This window comes from Mustela erminea, chromosome 1, assembly GCF_009829155.1.
Source record: "Mustela erminea isolate mMusErm1 chromosome 1, mMusErm1.Pri, whole genome shotgun sequence".
Classification (NCBI taxonomy): Eukaryota; Metazoa; Chordata; class Mammalia; order Carnivora; family Mustelidae; genus Mustela; species Mustela erminea.
This window is the reverse complement of record NC_045614.1, coordinates 54,043,940-54,068,975: the sequence shown is the minus strand read 5'-3', so window position 1 is coordinate 54,068,975 and position 25,036 is coordinate 54,043,940. Positions and strand designations below refer to the sequence as shown.

Genomic DNA, 25,036 nt, shown 5'->3' with positions numbered 1-25,036 from the left:
CATGCAAAAAAGTAAATCAGCCTCTATCTTAAAACATACACAAAAATCAGTTCCATGTAGACTGAAGGTCTAAATGTGAAATAGGAAACAGAAGAGTTTTTAAAATAAAAATTAAGTAACACTGCATCAGGGACCCATGAGTGGATCAGTTGGTTAAGCTGCTACCTTCAGCTCAGGTTATGATCCCAGGGTCCTGGGATTAAGTCCCACATCGGGCTTCTTGCTCAGCAGGGAGCCCGTTTCTCTCTCTGCCTCTGCCTGCCACTCTACCTGCTTGTGTGCTCTCTCTTGTTCTCTCTCTTTCTCTCTGACAAATAAATAAATAAATCTTAAAAAAAAAAAAAAAGGAAAAAAAAGAACACTTCATCAATTTTGGAGTAGGCCAAGATTTCTTCATAAACACTTAATAAAAAGCACTGATTAGATAACCTGGACAATATTTAAGATTAAAACTGATTAGTAGTAAATGAAAAAGCAATACACAGTGTGGGAGAAGATATCTGCAATATATACATTTGACAAAGTGTGCTTTATTTTTAACAAAGTATGCTTTAAACTCATATCTAAAGTACCCAGTATAAAAATGGGCAAAACACTTGAACAGGCACTTCACAATAAAAAAGAATCAAAAGGGTAATAAATGTTTTTTAAAGTGCTTAACTTTTTAGTTATTAGAGAAAGAGAAACAAAATTACAATGTGATACCACCATAAACCCATTAGCATGGCTAAAATGAAAAAGAAAAAGAAAATGTGTAAAGATGTGGACCAAGGGAAACACTCCAACACTGCTGGGTATAAATGGTACAGCCATGATCAAAACCATCTGGTAGGGTCTCTTAAAGCTGAACACATCCTATGGACCATGTATATGTCTAACAGAAATGTGTACCCTTGTTCACTGAAAGACCTATATGAGAATGTTCCTAGTTGTACTATTTGCAGTAATGAAAAATACCTGAATGCCCATCAACAGTAAGACAGATATATTGTGATATATTCACAAAATAAAATAAATTAATAAGAATGAAGTACAATTATATTCAGTAAGGTGATTAACAAACAAATGCTGAGCAAATGAATTCATATACAAAAGAGTAAACAATGTTAAGTTCTATTCATATAAAATTCCAAAATGGGCAAACTAAACCATGGGTTAGAAATTAGAAGAGTCAGAGGGCTTCCAGAGGGCTGGTATTGTTCTGTTTCCTTATCTGAATGTGAATTACATGTTTCACTCATTTGTGAAAATGATTTACATAATTTTCCCTATGTATTTTATGTTTCAATAAAAAACTTCAACAGGAGGGATTGATAGAAGGAAACATGCAAACCAAACATATAAGCCAACAAAAACTCTTTTATTTCTGTTAAAAAGATTGGCTACAGAATTTCTAATGTATTTATTTAAGAATTTTTCTATTCAGAAGTTACCAAGTGGTATTAAAATCAGTCTCAATAAACTACCTATATTTCTAACTGCCTTCATTGTATAATAAAGGCTAAATACATCTTCAATTAAGATGGTCAAGTCAGCACCAACAGGGCAGGAAAAAATTCAAAGGGGTGGAACTTTTTATCCTAAGGAGTACTAAAAGTTATATTTTTGCTTTAGGTATGCTTGACTTATATGTACGGCCTCTTCTGCTTTACAAGAACCCTATATTTCTTTTAAAATATTTTCCCAAATACTAATACCTACAACAGGAGTCCTATGTTTGTGAAGTTAACATGTTTGGATCAGTTGTCTTTTGAAACATTCCACTGAAATGAAATGAAGTCTGTGGCTTAGTGCAAACTACCAATTTCATGATGAATATTTAATTTCTTTGTATCAACAATCTATTTCATCAACTTTTTGTTTTATTTTTTTATTTTTTTTTTTTAAAGATTTTATTTATTTATTTGACAGAGAGAGATCACAAGTAGGCAGAGAGGCAGGCAGAGAGAGAGAGAGAGAGAGGAGGAAGCAGGCTACCTGCTGAGCAGAGAGCCCGATGCGGGACTCGATCCCAGGACCCCGAGATCATGACCTGAGCCGAAGGCAGCGGCTTAACCCACTGAGCCACCCAGGCGCCCAACTTTTTGTTTTAGAAGGGTTATCATCATATTTTACTACAGTATTTCTCTTCCCAAAGCCTCTCCTCGTTTTAGTTTTCTTTGGTATTTTCCTTTCTCAATATCTTAATCCCAGTATAAGCTTGATCAGTAATACAAAACCCAAACAATCTCAAATCAAGATAACCAATTACCTAATACTATGTGCAAGGTATTTTTCAGGCCTCACAAGAAATACCTTATAACATACTTCTTGACCTTGAGAAGCTTACCAAGGTGAAAGATGTTTAATAATAGCAGGCAGAATACAGACCAAACTAGTGAGAGAGACGATGAGTGCTCTAGAAGTGTAGAGGAGAAAAAGACCAACATGTACTGAAATAATCCAGGATAACTACATGGTAGAGATGGGTTTTGAATTGTGAGGATCATGTGGGATGATTAGGATTTGGATTATTGTTGATAAAGGTATTCTAAGTAAAAGATATTGTCTCTACTATCCAGCATGACCCTTATATTACCTGAGTTTCCTGAGACTGACATGAATATGATATCAAAATGATTAAATTTGGGGTTAAAAAAAAAGGACATTACTTGCAAAGTGGATCGATTTCTTGGCCAACTGGGTCATCTGTTTTGGTCATTTGTATGTATCTTGTAATTAGCTAGAGATGTGGTTCTATCAGTAGTAAAGAGATTTCTTTGTAAATGGCAGAGATTTCTATGTAAATCTGGCTATTCTTATATCAGACTGACACATTTGGTTCTTTTCAGCATCATATTTTGCCAGTTAAGCAAACTTGCCCAGACAGTCTACATAATAGGTCTAAATTTTTAAAACCAATGACAGGATTTTAGGTGAAGTGGAAGACAACAGTAAAGTAATATCCTACCATCTCACATTTAAAATATTCAATTGATAATGCCAAGTAATGAATGTTTTATTTTTTCCAAAAGAGGTGACTTAATTCAATGAAGTGAGGTGAGCCATGGTGCTCACATGTCTAGCACCGACGAAGAATATTAGAACTGCTATTCTCTCTCTGAGTTTTGTCACTGGTTCTTTGCCAAAACAAGAAATTGAACCTGGGTTTCTTTCTTCTGGAACTGTGATTAATAATATGTATCGGTCAGATAATATCTAAATATTCTGGGAAAAAATGCTAAGGAAAAGACTGTAAGCAAGTAAGAACTGTGACTTAATTAACTATAGTAACAGAAAACTTTGATAGCATGGACACTGAAAATCTGTATTATCCCAAAGTTATAACTTCCATTTCACGGAAGACAAGACAAAACTAACATTTGCTGGACACCTGTTACATATCAGGTCCTGTGCTAAGTGCTTCTTCACAGATTCAGTATTGGTTACTTAATCAAATAAGTTGCTTTCGTTAGCACTGCTAGCAAATAAGTCCCCTAAAATTTCAAATGAATACTGGAAGTATCAAAAGGTAGGCAGAGGGGTGCCTGAGGGGCTCAGTGAGTTAAGCCTCTGCCTTCAGCTCAAGTCATGATCTCAGGGTTCTGGGATCAAGCCCCACATTGGGCTCTCTGCTCAGCAGGGAGCCTGTTTCCCCCTCTTTCTCTGCCTGCCTCTCCCCCTACTTGTGATCTCTCTCTATGTTGAATAAATAGATAAAATCTTAATAAAAAAAAAAAAGGTAGGCAGACTTGCAAAAGAAGCCAGGCATTCAGATAAGTCAAAAACTGTGATATTCAAATTAATATTCAAATAATACTCAAATAATGATAATCCAAACCAATGGAGGGATATAATGCAAATAACTGTATAACAGGCAATTCAAAATAGATTTGTATCTGGTTTTTAAGACAGATCATGTTGTTGGTTTGTTTATACCAGAATGGGTTTTAGAACAATACATTAGCATGTACACTAAACTTCTGTTTTTACTTAGCGAACATATTCTAGTGCCTTACCTCAGGAGGTGGTGAGGTACAGCAGCAGGTCAGCTTGGAATTAATAAGACAACAATAAGAGCTTATTATGTATCCATTATATGTTAGATACTTGTGGAATAAAGAAGAGAATAAAACATGGGTTTTGTCCTCAACAACTATACAACTTGGATTAAGGGAATATATAAAACAGAAAATATTATCAGGCAGTCTCCAATTAAGGGCTAAACAGTGTGATACAGACCAACGCAGAAGAGGGGATTTTATTATTTTATTTTAACAAGTATTAATCAACTGGCCATTTACCAAACATGTCCCAGGCATTTGGGATATACGTGAATGAGCAAACTAGACAAAGATCCCTGCCTTTATGGGGTTGATATGCTAGTGTGAAAAAGTGGACAACAAGTACAATAGGTAAGTCAATTATACAGTATGTTAGAAGATGGTGAATACTTAGAAATGAAACCATGGAGCAGGAGGAGGGAAAGTGACTAAGTCAAGTGAGGAGCTGCTGCTGTAGGGTTGTGAGCTGAGTGACAGAGCTGACTTACATTTTAACGTGATCCCTCTGCATGAAGGCTGACACTAAGCAGTTAGGAGGTGAGGACAGAGGCAGGACAACTCGTCAGAGTGGGATACCAATCCAGGCAAGAGACAGTGGCTTGGATGAGTACTGACAGTGAAGTGGGGAGAGGTAATATATTCTGAACATATTTTCAGTTTAGAGGAACCATTAACAGTAACATATTAACAGGAGGTCTTGTGTCATGGCGGTTACTTGAACCTGATGTTGAAGGACAGGGAGGATTTGAAATGGTGGAAGAATTAGGAAAGGCATTCCAGGATGTGGTAGGCTTAGAGGCAAGGGTGAGTCTGGCTTATTCTTGGGACAATGTGATTAGTCCAAGTAGAAAAAGGCAGATCATTCTCTGGGGCGTAGAGGGAAATAAAATACACAAAGTGGAAATGGATTATACAAAGCTTTCAAAGCTAGGTGGAAGTGTTTAGACTTCACAAAATTCACTATGGGGCACTACTTGTATACAGTAAGTGCTCAATACATACTGGAAGTCTGATAGCCTTTGAGGACCACGTACCTTGCAGATTAGACTGGATAGCTAAACGTCTCTCATTTAGAAAGTCAGCTAAAAGGCTGTACATGAATCCCAGTGTGTGGTCAGAAGAGATGATATTCCTTATGGTAAATGACAGTTGTCTGTTTTAAATTTACTTTATAATGCAAGCCATTCACCACTTGTAGGAACTTCAATCTTGTGTTGGCAAATCTCTTACCTGATAAAAACTACATGGGTCTAAACACTGTGTGCTCAGCTAGCCACGCGATCTTAATTCTGAGGTTACTGGAATTGGACAGCAGTTGCTATCAGATGCAAATGTAATTCCTGTGTCTCTAAATTAGTTACAGGTACAAAACTGTATCTACAAAAAAAGGTAATCTTGTAGAGGTTTACAGAAACTTAGTTCCATCTAAATGAGTCTGATTCATTCATATCCACATTTATTTTTGCAAATATTCAACACTAGTAGATGGACATGAGGTATTTGCTGGGACAACTTTCTTATGCCTAATGTAAGGCTGTCCAAAGGAAGCTAAAATAACAGAACCCATGTCAGTTCTGTTGCTCTAATACAATGAAGACATTTACTTGGCTCAGATTTCCACTGATGCAAAGAATATGTGCTTTATAAGAAGCTATGATGATTTTAGAAATTTCCTATGGGTTACCTTATTCAAGTTACAGGTGAGAATGTTGACAAAGATAGTAACCTATGACAAACTATCAGAGCTATAAAAATTGTTTTCCATTTGATAACCTCTTTTATAAAGCAATGAAGAGTTTAAATGGGTAACTGCTGTCAGGTAACTTTCAAAACAAATTGTACTCCTTAGGGATGCTAGGGGAAAATAAATTAAAAAATTTTTAAATGCTGTTTTCTTGTAAGACTCTAATACACATGACATTTGTTTCTGGTGTTTCCTATAACTCATAATTTGGGGGGAAGTACAAGAAAATGATAGTTTTTGGAAACATAGTAAGGAGATTCTAAGAGTCTTGAAATCTACCAAATCTACTATGTCCTGGTGATCAGAAAAGAGATATGAACAGCTAAATCAGAGAAATAAATGATAAAATAGAGCCACACTAAAAAAATTAATATGGACGATAGTAACATTCTAGAAAAAGGCCCTGAATCATTATTAATGTGAGATTATGAAATTTACAGCTGTGTCAATTACCTAAATCTTCATCATAAAGAATATTATAATCTAAGATAGTTTTTCAGTGTCTCGGAGAAGAAAACGTTTAATCACTGTTTTCATTTATGGCCCAAGAATGATTTTAGTTTTTGGAAATCCAATCTTTTCTGAAACAAACATTAACAAAAGTGGGAGGTAACTACCCCATTTAAAAAAAAAAACAAAAACTGACAGAAAGACACTTTCTCTAAGTATGATTATTTCCTTATCAAAATATTCAGGTGAGGTCATGGGAGAAGCCTCATCTCACTCAAAAACTGCCATTATTTTGATACACAAAGAATTCTGTGGTTTTCCCTCACATATTCCCTAAAATGCTTCTAAATTAAGATATTGTATGTTTTCTGTTCCATCCTAAGTGATTAATACTAGAAGACCAAAACAATAAACTCTATATAGAACTTCGGATGGGCTTTTGCAAATACTGTGTCATTTAATCCTTGTAATAACCCTGTATTTCTGTTGCTATATGTGGAAACAGAGGGAAGAGAGGATAAATGGCTTACTCAAATTCACACGGAACATACATGTCCAGGACAAGACTTGTAGTTGCATTCCCTGATACTACCTGGGTCCCTTTAAACCTCTAGAAAGGTGAAACCTTTGGTCAATTATTTAATGATTCCAAATATACAGTTGCCTGGAGTCTTACAGAGGCACAGTTTAAGTACCCCTCCATAAAAATGGCGGGCAATCAATCACTCACTCCTATCTCAGGAGAGGCGCTTGTTTCAAAGGATTGTCTATTGCAGCATTTATCATGCCTCCAAGGCATATTTCCATTGCTCAATCAGCTCCAAAGGACAAGCGTGTCATCATCTTTCAATGCTCTGGTGCAACACTTAAAAATTATAGAATTCACACAGGACTAAGTCTGGCATGAAAAGTAGGAGGCATATTCAGCTTGAGTTTGTGGAAGCTTCCCTTCAATATTGCCAATTTTTACTAGGAGAGATGGTTTCAGAGCCAGCATGGGGTTACTTGGGGTTACTGGAGGAGCTCATGATGAAAACGGGGAAATAAGATAAAGGGGGGCTCCCAGTGATAATGGAGCCCAGGAAAAAGCACAGAACTCCTATTTGGGTAGAGTGGCTACATAGATTTTTTAATCTCATGATATGACCAATATAGCTTGGGCATCTGGATCATTCACAGCCATCAAGACACTTTTTCTTCAAAGTAGCACCAAGCTACTTGCAACAACCCCCAAGACCACCTTGCCTACAGTGAGCAGGAAAGAGCACCAAAGTTAATTACCATATTAAAGCCAAATCCTAAACTCTACAGTGTTTCATCTCTGATGGCCTCAATTTCAAGTTTGTTTGTTTGTTTGTTTGTTTTGGCAAGGGTGGAATAAATAGTGGTCATCTACACAATGCAACTGAAGTTAACAACCATAGGCCTTTGCCTTTAGGAATAATATTTTCAGCAGAACACCACTTAGGAATAAGAAGTAATCAGATACCATATAAACAAAAGTTAAATTATTTGTACAATATATTATTTTTATTTTTTATTTTTTATTTTTTATTTTTTTAAAGATTTTATTTATTCATTTGACACAGAGAGATCACAAGTAGGCAGAGAGGCAGGCAGAGAGAGAGAGAGGAGGAAGCAGGCTCCCCGCGGAGCAGAGAACCCGATGCGGGACTCGATCCCAGGACCCTGAGATCATGACCTGAGCCGAAGGCAGCGGCTTAACCCACTGAGCCACCCAGGCACCCTGTACAATATATTATTTTTAAACTGCTAATAATTCTGTACCATGCTAATTAAGAAGTAAAGTACTGTATTAGTCTTGGAGGGGATTTGAGACTCAAGACAATTAAACTCTGGCAAATTCAAATCATAACCATATAGAGATTAATACAGAATGAAAACTAACTTGAATCACAAAATGATCTCTTACCATATACAGAATTTTTCCTCAGTTAACCTAAAATATTTGTTGTACTAAATTCTGTACATATTCCTTGCAAACAGACTTAACTACCAACTTTTGACTCAAGAACTATTTCACAGTATAGCTAGGACATTCTGCCCTGATGCAAGCTAAGTTAGTAACTGGAGAAAGACAGCAATAATTTTTATGGCTTTTAAAAAATAGAAAGCAGATTTTATATAATATAATGAAACAAAACTCCTATTTAAGAGGCACAGATGACAGATAAATATATTGAATCAAATCACTGTAATAGAATGAAACAGTATTTCAGGAAATATTTTTTCTTATTTTTTAAACAGCCTGATGTTTTAACAAAAAAAAAAAACTGTGACTAATATGTTCAAACTTCAGACTTCCAGAAAAATTAAAACATTAAAATGTAAAGCCATTCATTTCAACAACAAAGTGTCTTAACTGTAACTCTTTAGCACTTGTATTCTAAAACACCAATCACACTAGTTAACAGGTTCTATTTTTATGCCGTATCTATGAGAAAAAAATACGTAGAAATACAGAAATAAATATGAAACAGTACAAAACAGAAGAGGCTGTGCTAAGAAACTCCAGTAGAAGGAGCTGTAGAAATGAAGAACTTACATTTTGCAATGGCCAAGAAAGGAATTTTGAAAAATGAGGTATCTGCTTGAATCTTATATATCTGAGTACAAGTAATAACTAATCACAGTTACTTGGTAGGCAATAGGCATTTAGGGATGTTGCTTTCTTTATGTGTAAAATGAAATGCTTGGAATAGACATTCTCCAAGGCCCCACAATCTATTCTACAATGCATTAGGCACCATGCTAGAAATACAGAGAAGAATATAAGTTGGTCCTACACTCTGGAAACATACAATTCTTTGGGAGAGATAAAACGTACAAATATCTAGATTTTAAAATAGAACTAAACATACTGAGAGAGCTTTAAGAGGAATAAAAATGCTGTAAGTGGGATAAAAACTGCCTGAGAGATATGTACCATATAAGACTACAAAATGGGAAAAAGGGACCCCCCTCGGGTATTTCTAAAATAAATCCTCAAGTATATTTGGGAAGCACATATAAACCAAGGAAATAAAAATGAATAGGATTTTAAAAAATATAAATATACCTTTAATGCCTACAATTCAGGAACTAGGAGCCATACACAGAGACATACATGGATTAGTTTAGGTTTCTTTTTTAAAGTTCTGATGCTTACAACTGAACACTAAAACAGCAAACTAGGCATTAAAAGACTGGACTACACACATCTCATATTAGAATTTAACCTGGAAAATAATCTACAAGAGCAATTTCATCATTCCATAAACACCCAAAGTAACCCAACAGCCATTATCTGGAATTGACTTTACCTTGTGAAGTGCTTGCAGACAGTGTATCAGCAAAGGAATCGCTTTCTGGGTCAATAAGAGACTCTCCCAGAGTTTCACCCATAATAGCATGGAAGAGGGCTTTGCTGTAATTCACACTGATATTTTGTCTATTTCTTGCAAAAGACCAATCCATTAAAAGAAAAGGACTTGCAGTAGTAGAACTTGTGAACACAACCAATGAGTTAAGACATCAGTTTCCAAATATTACGGAGAGGTGGGAATTAATCCACAAAGGACCAGGCCTGAATTGGCTGGCACTGTCCTGTGAGAGAGCCAGCTGTGACAAATGTGGTGTCATAATGTTGCTCACTGCTTTGGCAAGACTTGGTACATTACAAGGAAAACATTGCCACACCGTCTCGCCAGTGACCCACATGTTCTGTGTCTTGTGAGGGGCGTAAGTTGTACAGTATTTAGAGCTATCAAAGCAAAGAGATTGTTCAGTGTTCAACTGCTCCCTAAATGGGAAACTTTACATCTCTGGGTTATGAAATACCAGATAAACTTACTTGGACAAAGTTTTTTTCTAGCTGCCCATCCCTGGTTGAATCTCTAATCATATTACCTGAAGGAAACTATTTAATTCAAACATGTACTTGTATTTTAAAATCTGGCATCGGCATGCCGCTGAAATGTTATTTTCTGAGGCATTGGTTCCAGCCCTTGACAAAGGCCAAAGTGACACTGACAAATTCTAGAAGATTAAATAGTTGAGAGATATAGTTTAGATTTGATCTATCAGGGTTTGCTTTTTAAAAACTCGATAATGAAGTTTAGCCATCGCTAGCAGAGGCAGTAACACTGCACCAAGGACTGAGCATAGCTGATGTTTCAAAGATAAATGCCATGTCATAACAGAAAAAGTGGAGTTCTCTCTGAGAAGAATAATGAATTAGCAGAAAAAAAAAATAGGCTCACACTGATAGGTTGGCGAGGAACTGTGGTCAGTTTTGTAATCAGGAAAAAGCTGGCTTCTTGCTCAAGGCCTTTGCCCTTTTTGGCAAGGAGAAACACGAGCAGTGCCAAACTTCAGTGTGGAAGCAGGTCTCCACTTGTCCCATAAGTGGCCTGACAGAATTGCAGCGACTTGTGGATTTAATCAAGATGCCCCCACATAGGGCGATGGATCAGATGGCAATAATTCCCTTAGACTTATCCTAATGTTCCCCCAAGTGGCATTAAGTATCTATCTGTTCTATCTACATTGAGTAACTGGTCATTCTGCAAGGGGACTAGCAAAAGTTTCCCTGTTAATCATGGAGCAACAATTTGGTGGGGAAAATGCATACTTGGGCCTTCACAGCACAGAATAAATTTATTTTTTAAAGATTTTATTTATTTATTTGACAGACAGATCACAAGTAGGCAGAGAGACAGGCAGAGAGAGAGGAGGAAGCAGGCTCCCCGCCAAGCAGAGAGCCAGATGCGGGGCTTGATCCCAGGACCCCGGGATCATGACCTGAGCCAAAGGCAGAGGCTTTAAGCCACTGAGCCACCCAGGTGCCCCCACAGCACAGAATAAAGTGGAGAGCTGGGCGTTTGTATTGCTTAAAAACCTTTAAAAACCAAAAAGCGTTTACTAAGGTAGTTCGAGTTAAAGCAAATTTCTTGGCAGTCCAAATGACAGAGGTAATTATAGGTGTGTAGGATTAGTTTTGTCTATATTCAACTTGAACTATCAATAAAGGAGTTTCTCCTTCCCTCTCAATGCTGGGAAGTTTCCTCCTATTACAGACACGATGATAATAGTTAAAGTATGATTAGTCTAAGATTTTTGGTTAAATATAAGGATGGAACAAAATCAATTCTAGAAGTCAAGGACAGTTTTCTTCTTGTTAATAAAACAGAACAAAAATGTAAGCTAGTCATTCTGCTTACAGATAATGTCCCAAGATGTGCTTGCATCTGGAAGGCAAATTTCAGCTTTCTTCCTATGAAATGGCAGTTTCTCCCTCAGCTCCCTATCCTCTCCCCATTCTAGGTCTCAGATTCCAATGTCTTTCCAACTTAAAAAAAAAAAAAAACGAACAAGTTTATTAAAATGTTAAAATTATGCCAGAGTATAAGAAGGACAAAATAGGCAGAAGGATACCATTCTTAGAGTGAAGCTCTTTATAAAAAAGCCTAACACTCTGTTAAGAAGATGAGAAAACAAGGCCCAAAATGACAAGTACATTCTCCAGGTTAAACAGGTAGGTAGTGACAAATGTGGAACTAGACTCTAGGTTTTTTAGGTGTCTAATTCCCAGGCCAGCCAACTACTGAGCTATCCCTTCCAAGCCCCTAACCGTTCTCACTCACACTGTGCTTTAGATATTCAAATATAGAATTATTTACAACAGATAATTATTCCCTAACATCTGAATCTAATGGTATCTATTCCCCTTGGACTGTATTATTTGAGAGCAACAACCTGTCCTGTTCACTGTATTTCACTCCTTTATTTGATCAACAGATGTTTATTGGCAAAATATCAGAATACACTGGCAGGCCTTGAGTTAGGGGCTGGCTTAACGAACAAGATGGATGTGTTCTTATCTTGTGGATTTCAAAGCTAGTCAATAAGCAAAAACTACAATTTTATCAACAATTTTTATCAACATGGGGACAGTAGGCTCAGTAAATGTCACTTAAACTCTTGACAGCATATCAAGCAATACAGAGAACACCCCAAGTTACTAACAAAATGCTTATACAATGTGGACTTTTAATCATCATTAAAAAAAAAAGATTTTATTTATTTATTTGGCAGAGAGAAAGAGATCACAAGTAGGCAGAGAGGCAGGCAGAGGAGGAGGGGGAAGCAGGCTCCCTGCCGAGCAGAGAGCCCGATGCGGGGCTCAATCCCAGGACCCTGGGATCATTACCTGAGCCTAAGGCAGAGGATTAAGACCCACTGAGCCACCCAGGTGCCCCGATTAATCATCACTTTTATGTTAGTAACAATATTTATTAATTTTTAAAGATTTATTTATTTATTTGAGAGAGAGAGTATATGTAAGTGGGGGGAAGGGGGAGAATCTCCAGCAGACTCCCTGCTAAGTGCAGAGTCACACAGGGCTTAATCCCAGGACCCTGAAATCATGACCTGAGCTGAAACCAAGAGTCCAATGCTCAACTGATTGAGCCACCAAGGCACCACACTAACAATATTTTAATATTTTGCATCACACTGTAGCACCAGGTCACTTGAGAAATAACTTGTTCATGCATATATTAAAATGGACAAAAATAAATGGAGCCAATCCCATTTGTATCTAATTAGGAATGTGCTTTGCCTTGAGATACTGAAGAGACTTATTTCACAGTGATCCATCTGTGTATTCCTCAAATATTTATCAAACACCTTCTGAGTGCCAGATATTATTCTAAGTATAGGAGATAAATTCATTAATAATCCAAGTTCCTATCCTCAATAAGTTCATATTTAACTATATTTATACAAATTATCTGAATATACCTAAAAGAGTGATCTTTTTCCTCACTTAACTTTGAAAGTCAATTAGCATGCACTGATGCCAGAAAAAGTATATTTGCTTAAATAAAGTTGGACAGTATATGATCACCAGAAAATTTATGAGAGTTTTGACATGCATGTGAATATTTCTACCTTCAAGGCCTTAAGATTCCCCAGTGTCCTATTCTTCATAATATCAAAATTGAGAGGATATTATAAGATGTGTAAAAGAGCATGCTGGTAAATAGGACTATAAGATAAGATGTTGGAGCTGTAGACAAGTCCAGGTGTTTTGCATACCAACTGCATAGCAGTACTTTGCATCTGAAGGGTACTTCTACAAAGAAGTCTCCATGGAATGGTTTTCCTTCCATCCCATGAAGAACCCCTTCAAAGGCTAGTCCTTGCTAATCCAGCAGAGTGAGGAGGAATAGTAGAAGACCACCTTCCTTACGTACTTGCACAAAAGCTAGCTCAGTTGCTTCTACTGAGGGATGCAGGGCTTTGTTTGATGTTGAAGTTGAGAAGGCCATCTCCTCTTGGACTTCAGAGACATATGGGGTATGGATGTGACTGTGGGTAGAGTATGTATAAAGAGCAAGAATAAGAATGAAGACAATTTGGAATGGTCATATAGTGAGGAGGCTGAAAAACTAATTCTGCCCTAGTTTATGACACTTGAAAAAAAATGTAGTTTGGTATTTGAGAAGGCTATGCTTCAGTATTTTGTCTTCAATATTATTTATGATTTCTGTCTTTGAAAAGAATCTGAACATTATTCAGCCAAAAAACTTCCAAACTTTTAGTACAATTAGGAGAAGGCAACTGGCCTAATATCAGCTGTGTGTGATTCAGTAACAAAGAGAATGTCTAAAAATCCATAGTTAATAAAATCATAGTATTATATATGTATAAGGTTTTTAAAATATTATTCAGTGTTTGGAATAATTTATATAAAATATATCCATAAAATAGAATATTAAATATTTTTTGTGTTATGTTACTCTTGAAAGCTAATTAAAACCTTTCTTTTTTTGGGTGTAGGTTAATTTGGATTTTAGCTTCTAGAGTAAAATTGAATTTTTAAAACTGCTTTGTTTTCTTTTTCTTTTATGTAAAATAGGCTATGTTAGTATTGGTATAGAAGTGTTTACAGTATTTTTTTCTTTTGTTATAACTCCATTTTAAAAGCTGCTTCATTTAATGCTTCAAGCCCTATGAATACTTATGCTGGCCCCTAAAGGTTAGGAGATTTTTGGGAGAACAAGATCGAACACCTCTTTTTATCTCTAGAGCCTAACAGCATCTCTAGTCGGCACACGTTTATTATTTTTGTTGATGTTGAGAACCATGAAAGAACAGCTGCTTGCACATCTGTCTCACATGGACCATTCAAGGAAGAGTTTAGAGACCAAATGAACTGACAACAACATCAGTTTTCTTCTTGTTCCAACAAGACATTTCCCCATGGTACTCCAAAGGACACCAGATAATCGCGAACAAGCAGAATGTCTACCTAAGCTCTCTGCTCCCCCTACCCAGAACTGGTGCCTTTTCCTACTGCAGTTAAAGTTGGCTTGGAACTCTATCTTCTAGCTGTGGTTTCATCAATTCAGGATTTCTTCATAGTCACAGGGGACACAACATGGAAGAAATGATGTTCCAATGGGATGCATGCCTAAATAGAGGAACAAATAATCCTGTATCCTAAGATGTAAATTCCACTGCAACCCTTAACAGCAAGCCCGGTATTCCCATGTAAAAAGACAAAGGGAAACTGCTGTTGAACAGTGCTTTTTTCCCTTTTTTTTTCTTAAGGTTTAGTCCACTTTTCTTTCATCAAAAACCATAATTGGGTTCAGATATTCAAAAACTAACATTTTCTATATAGGATTAATATTTCAAACTAATATACCATTTTGATTTAAAGAAAAACCAACTAAAAATTTCTTTTTCTTTTTCCCCCTTCAAAAGTTAACTTGCTAGTAATACCTGAAAAAGAGCCTAACCTAACTACTTTCTAGGGATCAAATAAACACTTTTCAAATTACTGTACCTTTGAACCAAAGACATCACAACTAAACTATCTTGTCTTTGCTTATAATATCTGAAATTCTCCAGTAATGTGGTTTTAGCATGATAAAATACCATGGGTTGTATTACCAACTGACCCAGATTTACGCTGTGTACAATCCCAAACCTCTAAAACATATCTCCTTCACTGCTCAGATTTTTTAAAAATAATTTTTAAAAAGACTTTATTTATTTATTTGACAGAGAGAGAGATCACAAGTAGGCAGAGAGGCAGGTATAGAGAGATGGGGGGAAGCAGGCTCCCCGCTAAGCAGGGAGCCTGATGCGGGGCTGGATCCCAGGACTCTGAGATCCTGACCTGAGCCGAAGGCAGAGGCTTTAAACCAATTTAAAGTGCCCCAGTGCCCCCACTGCTCAGAGTTTAACAATTTTTCAAGATCAGTTATTTTTCAAGATCAGGAGATTCCCTAGGTAACCTATTTTATCACTGGTGAACCATACTAGAATTCCACAAACATCCTAAAGCAAGCTCAGAGCCACAGCACTATATACAAGTTCAGTTTATGTAAAATAACCAATTTACCAGTTCTGCAACTGTACCAATGGAAATATATGGATTATTGAGATCAATAGTACTAGGGAGATTAATATATTCAAACTTAGTACCAGGGAGATTAGTATATATTACAAAACTTAGTACCAGGGAGATTAATATATTCAAACTCTCTTCATTTTTCACATAAGGAAAATGATTTCCAGAAAAATGAAATGATTTGCCCAAGGTAATACCCAGATAATCAGGAGCAGAGTTTGAACTAAACATCAGGTTTCTTCATTCCCAGTTCAAAGCACCAAACTATACTCTGTCATGGAAATGATGCAATAAAATGTTCAAATAAACTGTTCCGATCCATTATCCTTAATGCCAATCATTATGTTAGAAGTCTATCAGCACGAAAGCATTTATAAAATGATATGATTCACTTAATGTACATGAATCACCAATAGAATACCATAGTTCATCACAGAGTTTAAAGACTTTGCTTTCTACAAAGTACTCAATAACAACCTGGTAAATAAAATTCAGTAACATTTGAGCAATCAATTCCGGAATTCATTTTGCTGACAAATGTCCTTTTGCCTCATTCATATTTTCTTTAAGAGTCATCCTTGCATGCTGGAGTTCTTCAGGGAGAAACAGTTGTCTTTTCTGACATAGTTCCTTGTTCTTTCGAAAATAATAAAATTGCTATTTGAAAGCTTCCACTTTGCACTAATAATATTCTCATTTTTTTATTATGTTAGTCACCATACAGTACATCATTAGTTTTTGATGTAGTGTTCCATGACTCCACTGTTTGCGTATAACACCAGTTGCTTAATTTTTTAAAAAGGTACATTAGAGCTGTATGGTGTTTTTAATCTCATTTGAAATTCACGATGCTACTGGGTGGTCATTCAAAGCAAAATAAGAAAATAATAACAAGTACTGAATAGGGCTTCAATATGGAACCCGGTAATGGGTTTGGGTCATAAATTTTTATTTTTTATTTATAAAGTTATACTTTATAAATATATAAATAGTTTCTATTTATAAAGTTACACTTTATTTTCTATCAACTCTGTAAATGCTATTATGAATAAAATGGTCTACTACTAAGTGAACTTGTAAAATTCATACCTGTTTTTGAAGATTCCAAACTCTACTTGTGTATCATTTCTTCGTGAAACATACTGATGTTCATGGAATATATTTAGAAGCAATAGCGGGTAATATAAAATGCTAACAATAGGAAAAATTGGGTGAGGGTTATATGGGAAATCTAAAATAATCCCAAAATAAAAACTTAAAAAAAAAATAAAACCAATAGTAATGTCAGCTGGTGACTGCCTTTTATTACTTTATTAATCAAGTTGTCCTGGGTAAGATTTAAATTTTTGATGGCAAGAATTCATAAAATTATAATTTGGAGAGCCTATTCTGTTCCAGGCACTGATTGATTTCGATTGTGTTTAGTTCTCACAATTATTCTTTTAGATGTGAAAAGAGAGGTTTAGAGAAATAAGGTGACTTGTCAAAAGTAAAAATGCTTGTAATCGACAGAGTTTGAACTCAAAGCCAGGTCCGTTTGACTCTTAATACCACACTGAGTAAAGACAAATAGGCAAAGCTTCACATCCACAAACTCTCACCAGATGTTTTTAAAAGATAAGAAACTGTCTTCTTGTCTTTGTACTTTCTTTCCTCAAAGGAAATATATTAATTTTCCTTAAAGGACAAAGTACACTGTTGCTTTTCTGCATGCTGTTGTATAACAGCCTTTTATTATTACAGAACCAGTCTATGTTCACTGTTGAAAATTTAAAAACTAAATGATTTCTAGTACTCAGAGATCACTGATGTTAAACTGTGTTTCTCGCACTGGTTCTTTTCCTGAGCACATGATGGATCCTCAGTCTACATAATTCTTAAGTACATACATACAGTATTTGTATTTTTTAAATAAAAACGAGATATGGTACTTTGTAGTGGCAACCTGCTTCTTCAAGTCAATAATCATCTTTTCACTTTGTAAATGTTCATTTCCAATGATATCCAGTCCATATTCAAAATTCCCCAGCTGACCCAAAATGTTCCTTTACAGTCGGTTTGTTCCAAACCTGAATCTAATCCAGGATGATGAAATGTATCTGGTTATATGTCCCGTAAGTCTTTTTAAAAGACTTTTCTTAATTTTTAGGCCACTGACCAGTTGAAGAGGTCAGGCCAGTTGTCATGGAGAATGTTTCACCCTCCGGATTTGTCTGGTTGTTTTCTTGTGGTATCGTTTAGCTTGCTTCTCTATCCCTGTGTTACTTTTAAACTGGGTGTTACATTTAAAGATCTATGAATTCAAGTCAAACATTTTTTACTTGAATGTAACACATGTAATGTTATAGACTTCCTATTCAATTACATCAGAGACACAGCATATGACTGACCATTGATGATGCTAAGATCAACTACTAATTTAGAATGATGATAGTCAGGTCTTTCCACTGTAAGGTCCCTTTTTTCTCCTTGCAACTAGAAAGTAATCTGTAGTGCTGTGACTTTGGCATATAAGGAGTTCAGTTTATCACCAATCGCTCATTTAAAGTTTTTAACACATTTCATAATCTTCTCCTGACTCAATATTTTGAGTTTATAAACTGAAGCTTTTCTAATTCTATCACTCTTTCTGTATTTGTTAGCTGCCTTTTTTTTTTTTTTTTTTTTTTTTTGGATGAGGCAGAGCTTTCCTTTGGGAAGTACAACTCTGTGGATTCCCTGAAACAGTTCCTCCTACAAAGGCAGAATAAATATCTTATCTGTTCTCTGTCATTAGAAAGGTAGATATCTTCAACACCAAACTTTCTTCGTTGGGTATAGCTGTATCTTCTGTTCACTGAATGTTCCTATCATAAAATACTTATATACCCAAGTTTCTCTTTTTTCAATCATTTCTAAAGAATTTTATTTCAACTTCAATTTTCTCTGTTATCCTTGGTCCTGACAGTTACAACGAAGACACCCATCCACTGGCTCTTTTTCTTTTCATGGCATATAGAAAACCACTTATCAGTCCCTAATAAAATAAGTAATGCTTCAGTTTTACCTAACAATTTCCATCAAAAGGGACTTTCAGTTTTTATCAAATGTTTACTCCTAAATTACAGGGAATAAGTAGAATACAAACTTCACTGGTTCTTCCAAAATTATACTGTGTGTCAGCAAAGCTTTAGGAAGAGAGTCAGAGGTTCCTGACAGGTTTATGGACTAATTAAACCACATTCCAACCACCAAAGCTTGTTCTTTAGACCCCAAGTTTGCTTTTCTTCACATATGCTAAGCTCTAGGAAGTAAGATGCTATGTTTCTGTATTTACAAACACGAACTCCATTGCAATAAATTTTTCATTTTAAACATCTAAAAACATCTTATTGAACACAAAAAGAAGGTGAAGACAGACAAGAAATGACTTTTTCAATTCTAAAATGAGCACATATACCCCAATAGAAATAAAAACAAAACTGAGTCTTAAGTCAGTCTTCCTTCTAATTATGTTTTTATTTATCTATTGCACACAGTCAGATGAATAGCTCAAAATGCCTAAAGTCATTCTGGGCAAGTTGACAAGGATCCTACACATTGAAATGAGAAGTGGGAAGAAGGCCAGATTGCTTAATTGTTACTTGAGAATCTGAGGAGGTGGACAAGCCAAAATCTTTATGGGGATCCAAAGAGTACAACTTCTTCCTTAGGCATCAGGAGAAAACAATGGGTCAGATTTTCATTCTGTATAATTTTATAGGATGATTCCATTGTATCGTCCATTGTTCCTTTCATGTACTGCCTGAAGGGGAAGTGTATTGTTATCTGTGGAATAGCATCCATAAGAGTTAAAGAGGATGAGAACATAGCCTCTGGGAGATTAATGAATGATACGGCATTCAGTCTAGTATGAAACTTTCACATAAACATTCTGGGGGACTGTGTACTCAAAAGACCTATGCATTAAGGTCAGGAAGTTTTAGTGAACAAGAGTTAGTGAAACAAGCAATATGCCAAGCAGATTAAAAGGACCTTAGAGGGGCTCCTGGATGGCTCAGTGGGTTAAGCCTCTGCCTTCGGCTCAGGTCATGATCTCAGGGTCCTGAGATCGAGCCCTGCATCAGGCTCTCTGCTCGGCAGGGAGCCTGCTTACCCCTCTCTCTCTGCCTGCCTCAATGCCTATTTGTGATCTCTCTCTCTCTCTGTCAAATAAATAAATAAAATCTTCAAAAAAAAAAAAAAAAGGACCTTGGAAGGAACATCTGGGGAGAGGGGCAATAAATAGGAGATTTAGAAAGGATAACAGAAATGTGAAGATGAGGTTGTCATATCCACAGGAAGTCTTACAGAACATATAATCTAACCCCTTCTTCATTTGCAGATGGGGAAACCATCTAGGGGCCTTGCCCTGGATAATACAGAGTTAATGCCAAAGTCAAAGCTGGAATAGAATCCATGATCTCCTAAGTACTGAATGCTCACTCCAGTTCCACTAAAATAGTGTTTTTTCAACAAGGTCTCCTTACCATGGGGGAAGGATATTTATAGATATATACTTCTAAGAAGTTCTACCTAAAAAAAAAAAAAAAAAAACTTTATAAAAAGCTTTATTTTGAGGTACATTTTATATACCATAAAATTCATTTCAAGTGTACAATTCCATGAAATTTGGTAAATTTACCAATTTTTGCAACCATCATCATAAATCAGTTTTAGAATATTTTCAGCACCTAGTAAGAACTTTCATGCTGATTTACACTCAATCCTAGGCAACCACATATCTATTTTTCTGCCTTTTAGGTTTGCTTTTACAGGACATTTCGTATAAATGCAATATATGGTCTTGTGTCTGGCTTTTGTTTTGGTTTTGTTTCTGTTTTTCAAATTAAGTAGGCTCCATGCCCATTGTGGTGCTTGAACTCACAACCTTGAGATCAAGAATCAATTAAATGCTCTACTGACTAAGCCAACCAGGAGCCCTTCTTGCATTTTTTACCTAGGATTATTGTTTTGAGGTTCGTCCATGTTTTAGCATCTATCAGGAGTGAGTTCCTTTTTATTGATGAATCTAGGTCAGGCAGTATATGAGGATACCATATTCTGGCTATCCATTTAATTGATGGACATTGAAATTGCTTCCAATTTTTGCTGAAAAGTTTTTAATTCTGTATTTTCAATTTTCCTTTCACTCTAAATGATAAAAGACTGAAATAAGTTGCATTTTAGATTCTCTGGCTCTCTGTATACCTAGATGATGCTGTAAGCAAATACACGCAGGTTCCATGCCCCAGTTTGTATTTATGATTTCATAAACTCAAATATGGTGCCCAGGATTACTACTTTAGTTGTCCAGGATTCATGACAGAAGGACACACGGAAACTTTTAACATGTCAATGATTCATTCGAGTTAAGTGAAAACCCAACGAAGCCCAGTAATATCATCAGGAGGACTTTCACAGAAGAGTTCGGCCAGAGGAAAGCTGAGGGAGAATTTAATCAGATACATGGCACTGAATAGCAGAGGGTGTAAAACCTCAAAAACAGGTGTTCCAGCAGAATTATCAACTGGAATGTGAAGAATTTTGTGACTTGTTATTTGATTCATGTTGGTTGTATGTAAGAGCTATATGCATCAAAAGTTTATAGCTAGTTTTGTACATATTGAAGTTACGTTATAATAAAAATTATGTCAATGCTGAGAATCATAAGAAAATTTTCCTTAAGTCAGTGCTTTTACTCAAATACTAAGAAGATGTAGCTATAATAACTGAACAAGACTTTGAAAGTGTTTCTAACCTTCTCATTTTATAGATAAAAGAAATGGCATGACCCTAACAAAATGATACAGCTAGTCAGTGATTGAGCTCAGTCTAAAATACAGACTCTTCCCTGCCATTGCTATAAAACATTTGCTCTAAGTTGTATATTGTTAATCTCATCAAGTCTTTAGTCATTTTATCAATAAGATATTCACTAAGATTGAGATATGAAACAGATTAATTTTCTAAACCGTATTTTTCTACCAATGGCTAAATAATGATTATAATCCAAACCTTTAATTGAGGATCTAACGTCTGGGATTCACATAGCTGGCATGGGGAAGAAGAAAAGATGTTTTAGCTAAACTCAAGAGTCAAGAGGCAGAATGGTATATGTAATTGGAAAGTGAAAGACCATAGTTCAACCTTCAGTTCTGCCACTAACTCTGTTTATAAACTCAGGCAAGTCACAATGGCTCTAATCGTTAATTCCCAACTTTTGAAGTGGAAATAAGGAAAGGTGGATAGAGTAGACGACTTCTAACACTTCCCTTTAGCTCTCCCATTCAGTGAATTACAAGTGTTTAGGTCGCATCTATTATAAACTCTTGTCCCTAGTTAGAATCACACCTAACCGCTGCATAGGTTAATAACATTGTTATAATCTGCCTACACTGCCACCCACTCATCCACCTTATTGCTCATTATTTCCTAACATGTAACTTAAGTTATATTCAAAAGGAGATATCTATTCACCCCTATGTACCTGTGGCAGATGGCAGATGTTCAACAAATGTGGAGTGGGTGCATTAATGTGTGAATGAATGGGTCTCTTTTTATTTTCGGCCATCCACCAGGACTTGTTTCTGGCTTCTTGATCTTATTTATAACATTTAGGGACATTTTCTTGATTAGCAGAAAATAAACGCTCTTTGGGTATCAATTTATTATTTCTTTTTTTTTTTTTTAAGATTTTATTTATTTATTTGACAGACAGAGATCACAGGTAGGCAGAGAGGCAGGGGAAGCAGGCTTCCTGCTGAGCAGGGGCTCAATCCCAGGACCCTGAGATCATGACCTGAGTCAAAGGCAGAGGCTTAACCCACTGAGCCACCCAGGTGCCCCTCAATTTATTAATAATAATTCATTTATGTGGAGTCAATACCACACAATTTACAGCTAAGTTGTTTCATGATGTTTGTTTTATTCCTCCAGGTATACTGTCAAGTCCTTTGGAAACATGAGAGGGTCTGATCTTTACCTTACTTACGCTTTTTAGAATAGCACTAGATGTTCAAGATTTAAATGACTGTTAATTCCAAACAAATAATATGCTGTATTTTCAAAGGCCTTCAGGAAAGTATCCTACTCCAGATTTAAATGTCCACAGGAAACTCAGCCCTCTTGTTTTACTTTCAGAAGAGGGTCTAAGAAAGATGGTTACTCTTCTTTGAAGACTGCCCCTGTACAAATCTAAAGACCATTATTCAAAACAACATTCCTCTTCCTTACCTTCTTTTCCCAGCTAAAGAATCTGTTTTTCAAAAACAGATTCAGGTTTTGGTACTTGAAAATTCTAGCATAATTAATTCTTTGAGTTGTACACATAAAGAATCTGGGTTCTAATCAAAACTCTACTGCTTACAAATGCCCTTCGGCAAGTCACTGAGCACGTCTGGGCTTCAATTTCCCCGTGTATATAAAATGGAAAATGACATCTACCCTCCCTTATGGGATATTGTGAGGATTAAATATTTTATTGCCTGAAAAAATTTTACATGTTTTAAAGCTCTATGCAAACATAAGATATTATTATTTCCCTATTGTTGCCTGAACACTAAAAGCATTTTCCTTATGGTTATAATTTAAGGGCTCCATTGAACACACATTAAAAAATACATACATGTAAGAGGGTTGAAAGGAGCTATGCTATTGTTAGTTATTTCTGGGTGATGGGATTATGAATGATTGTTTCTTGCTTTATATTTTTCGGCATATTTTTCAATAGTAGTTATCACTCTGAGAATTTTAAAAAGTTATTTTAAGTAAAATAAAGACTCTGTACAACAATGAGTATGAAAAAATAACAGCTGTCAAATCTGGAGGACTCTTTAAAAGAAAATATCAAGCAAGTCTTTTATAGTTAATAACATTAAGTTTCTGAGTAGGTTATTAAGGTAAATGGCAGAGAGATTCAGCTAAGCTTTTCAAAGAGGAAGGTTATCAAGAATAATATGTTTCCATTTTTCTAAAGAACTATTATCTTCCATCTTTTTTTTTTTTTTTTAATTCTGTGAAATGTTTCTGCTAGATATCAGCATCACCAGTCCTCAGAGTATCAAGAGGTGAGAGACTCATAACATGGAAAACCTCAGACAGGAAGCTTAACGTTTGTATTGCATAAAAGATACCACAAACTCCTGACCTGGTTCTTGTCCTCCGCCTCTCTCCACTACCCATGAGCAACCAGCATTAATCTGATGGATCTTACGATCGATGCTCAGAATGCATTCACAAATCACTTCCCAGCTCAGCTCACATCTTATTTACTAAGAATTCTTATCAGTAGCCTTTTGGTTCCAGCACCGTCCCAACCCCAATATAACTTCCCCTTTAGTATGTTCTCATCATTCCCAGAGTTCTTCTCCTGATTAGTGCCCCTAAGAGATGAAGTAAGATGACCATACACTTTTTTACCCAACCTGGGACACTTTCAGGGGTGAAAGGGGGCAATGTTAAAAACAACACTCAAGGAACAGGCATCAACTGAGGCTATCATAGGCAACCAGGAATACAATCACCTTAAAATTCCACAGAGGGGGGCTCCTGGCTAGCTCAGCATGCCACTCTTGATCTTGAGGTCATGAATTCAAGACCCATGTTGGACATGGAGGCTACTTTAAAAAATTTTTCAGCAAAGTGAGGAGATGAAAGAGAGAAGTTTCATGATGCCTTTGGTCCTGGCCCTGAAACTAGGTCAAGTCTGTCACTGTTCATTGAACACTGCCTTCCACTTCTAATGGTTGTTTGCTCTTGAATGGAGTAATCCCCTATGAACACTTTCATTGAAAATTTGTAATTAAATGTGGGTGAAGCAAATTTTCTTTGTTTGCTTTTCTTTTCTTCTTCTTTTCTTAATGTGAAAGGTTCACACAGGGCAGCTGTTTTGCAAAGGAGGGTGTGAATTGCAAAGGTTTTGCCCTAGGCCGTCTTGCATTAAGAATTGTTGCATCTGGCCACTTTTCAAGCAACCAGATGTGAAGTAAGTAATGCCCATTTGGATTACAAATCTCATTTTAATATCTTTCAACATAAATAACAGTAATAGTCAATATATTTATTTTAGGGCTTCTTAGAGGTGAGAGACCTTAACCACATAAGAATTATACTCTAGAAACATCAGAGAAAAAAAAGACCCTATTACAAATATTTTTAAATGACCAAAGTAGCTTATTTCAATGACGGTAAAATAAACTTTATTTGATGGCTAATCAAAGCATCACATTTGTAAAAATTTTTTAAAGTTTTTTTTAAAAGATTTAATTTATTTGAGTGAGAGAGAGAATTTGTGCACAAGCTGGAGAGCAGAGGCAGAGAGAAGGAGACTCCTTGCTGAGCAGGGAGCTGATA

At 36.0% G+C, this 25,036-nt stretch overlaps 1 protein-coding gene across 3 annotated transcripts in view; it reads right to left on the bottom strand.

Annotated features, from left to right (window-relative positions):
* PPARG (peroxisome proliferator activated receptor gamma) overlaps positions 1–25,036 on the bottom strand; it is a 131,216-nt gene that overhangs the window by 61,745 nt on the left and 44,435 nt on the right. Inside the window, exon 1 of one of the 3 annotated variants that reach the window (XM_032327644.1) lies at positions 9,561–10,890. The exons of the other annotated variants lie outside the window; for them this stretch is intronic. Coding sequence (XP_032183535.1) covers positions 9,561–9,714 — 154 coding nt within the window. The 5' untranslated portion in view covers positions 9,715–10,890. Of the gene's footprint in view, positions 1–9,560; positions 10,891–25,036 lie in introns of those variants that run through there. 3 annotated transcript variants of the gene reach the window in all.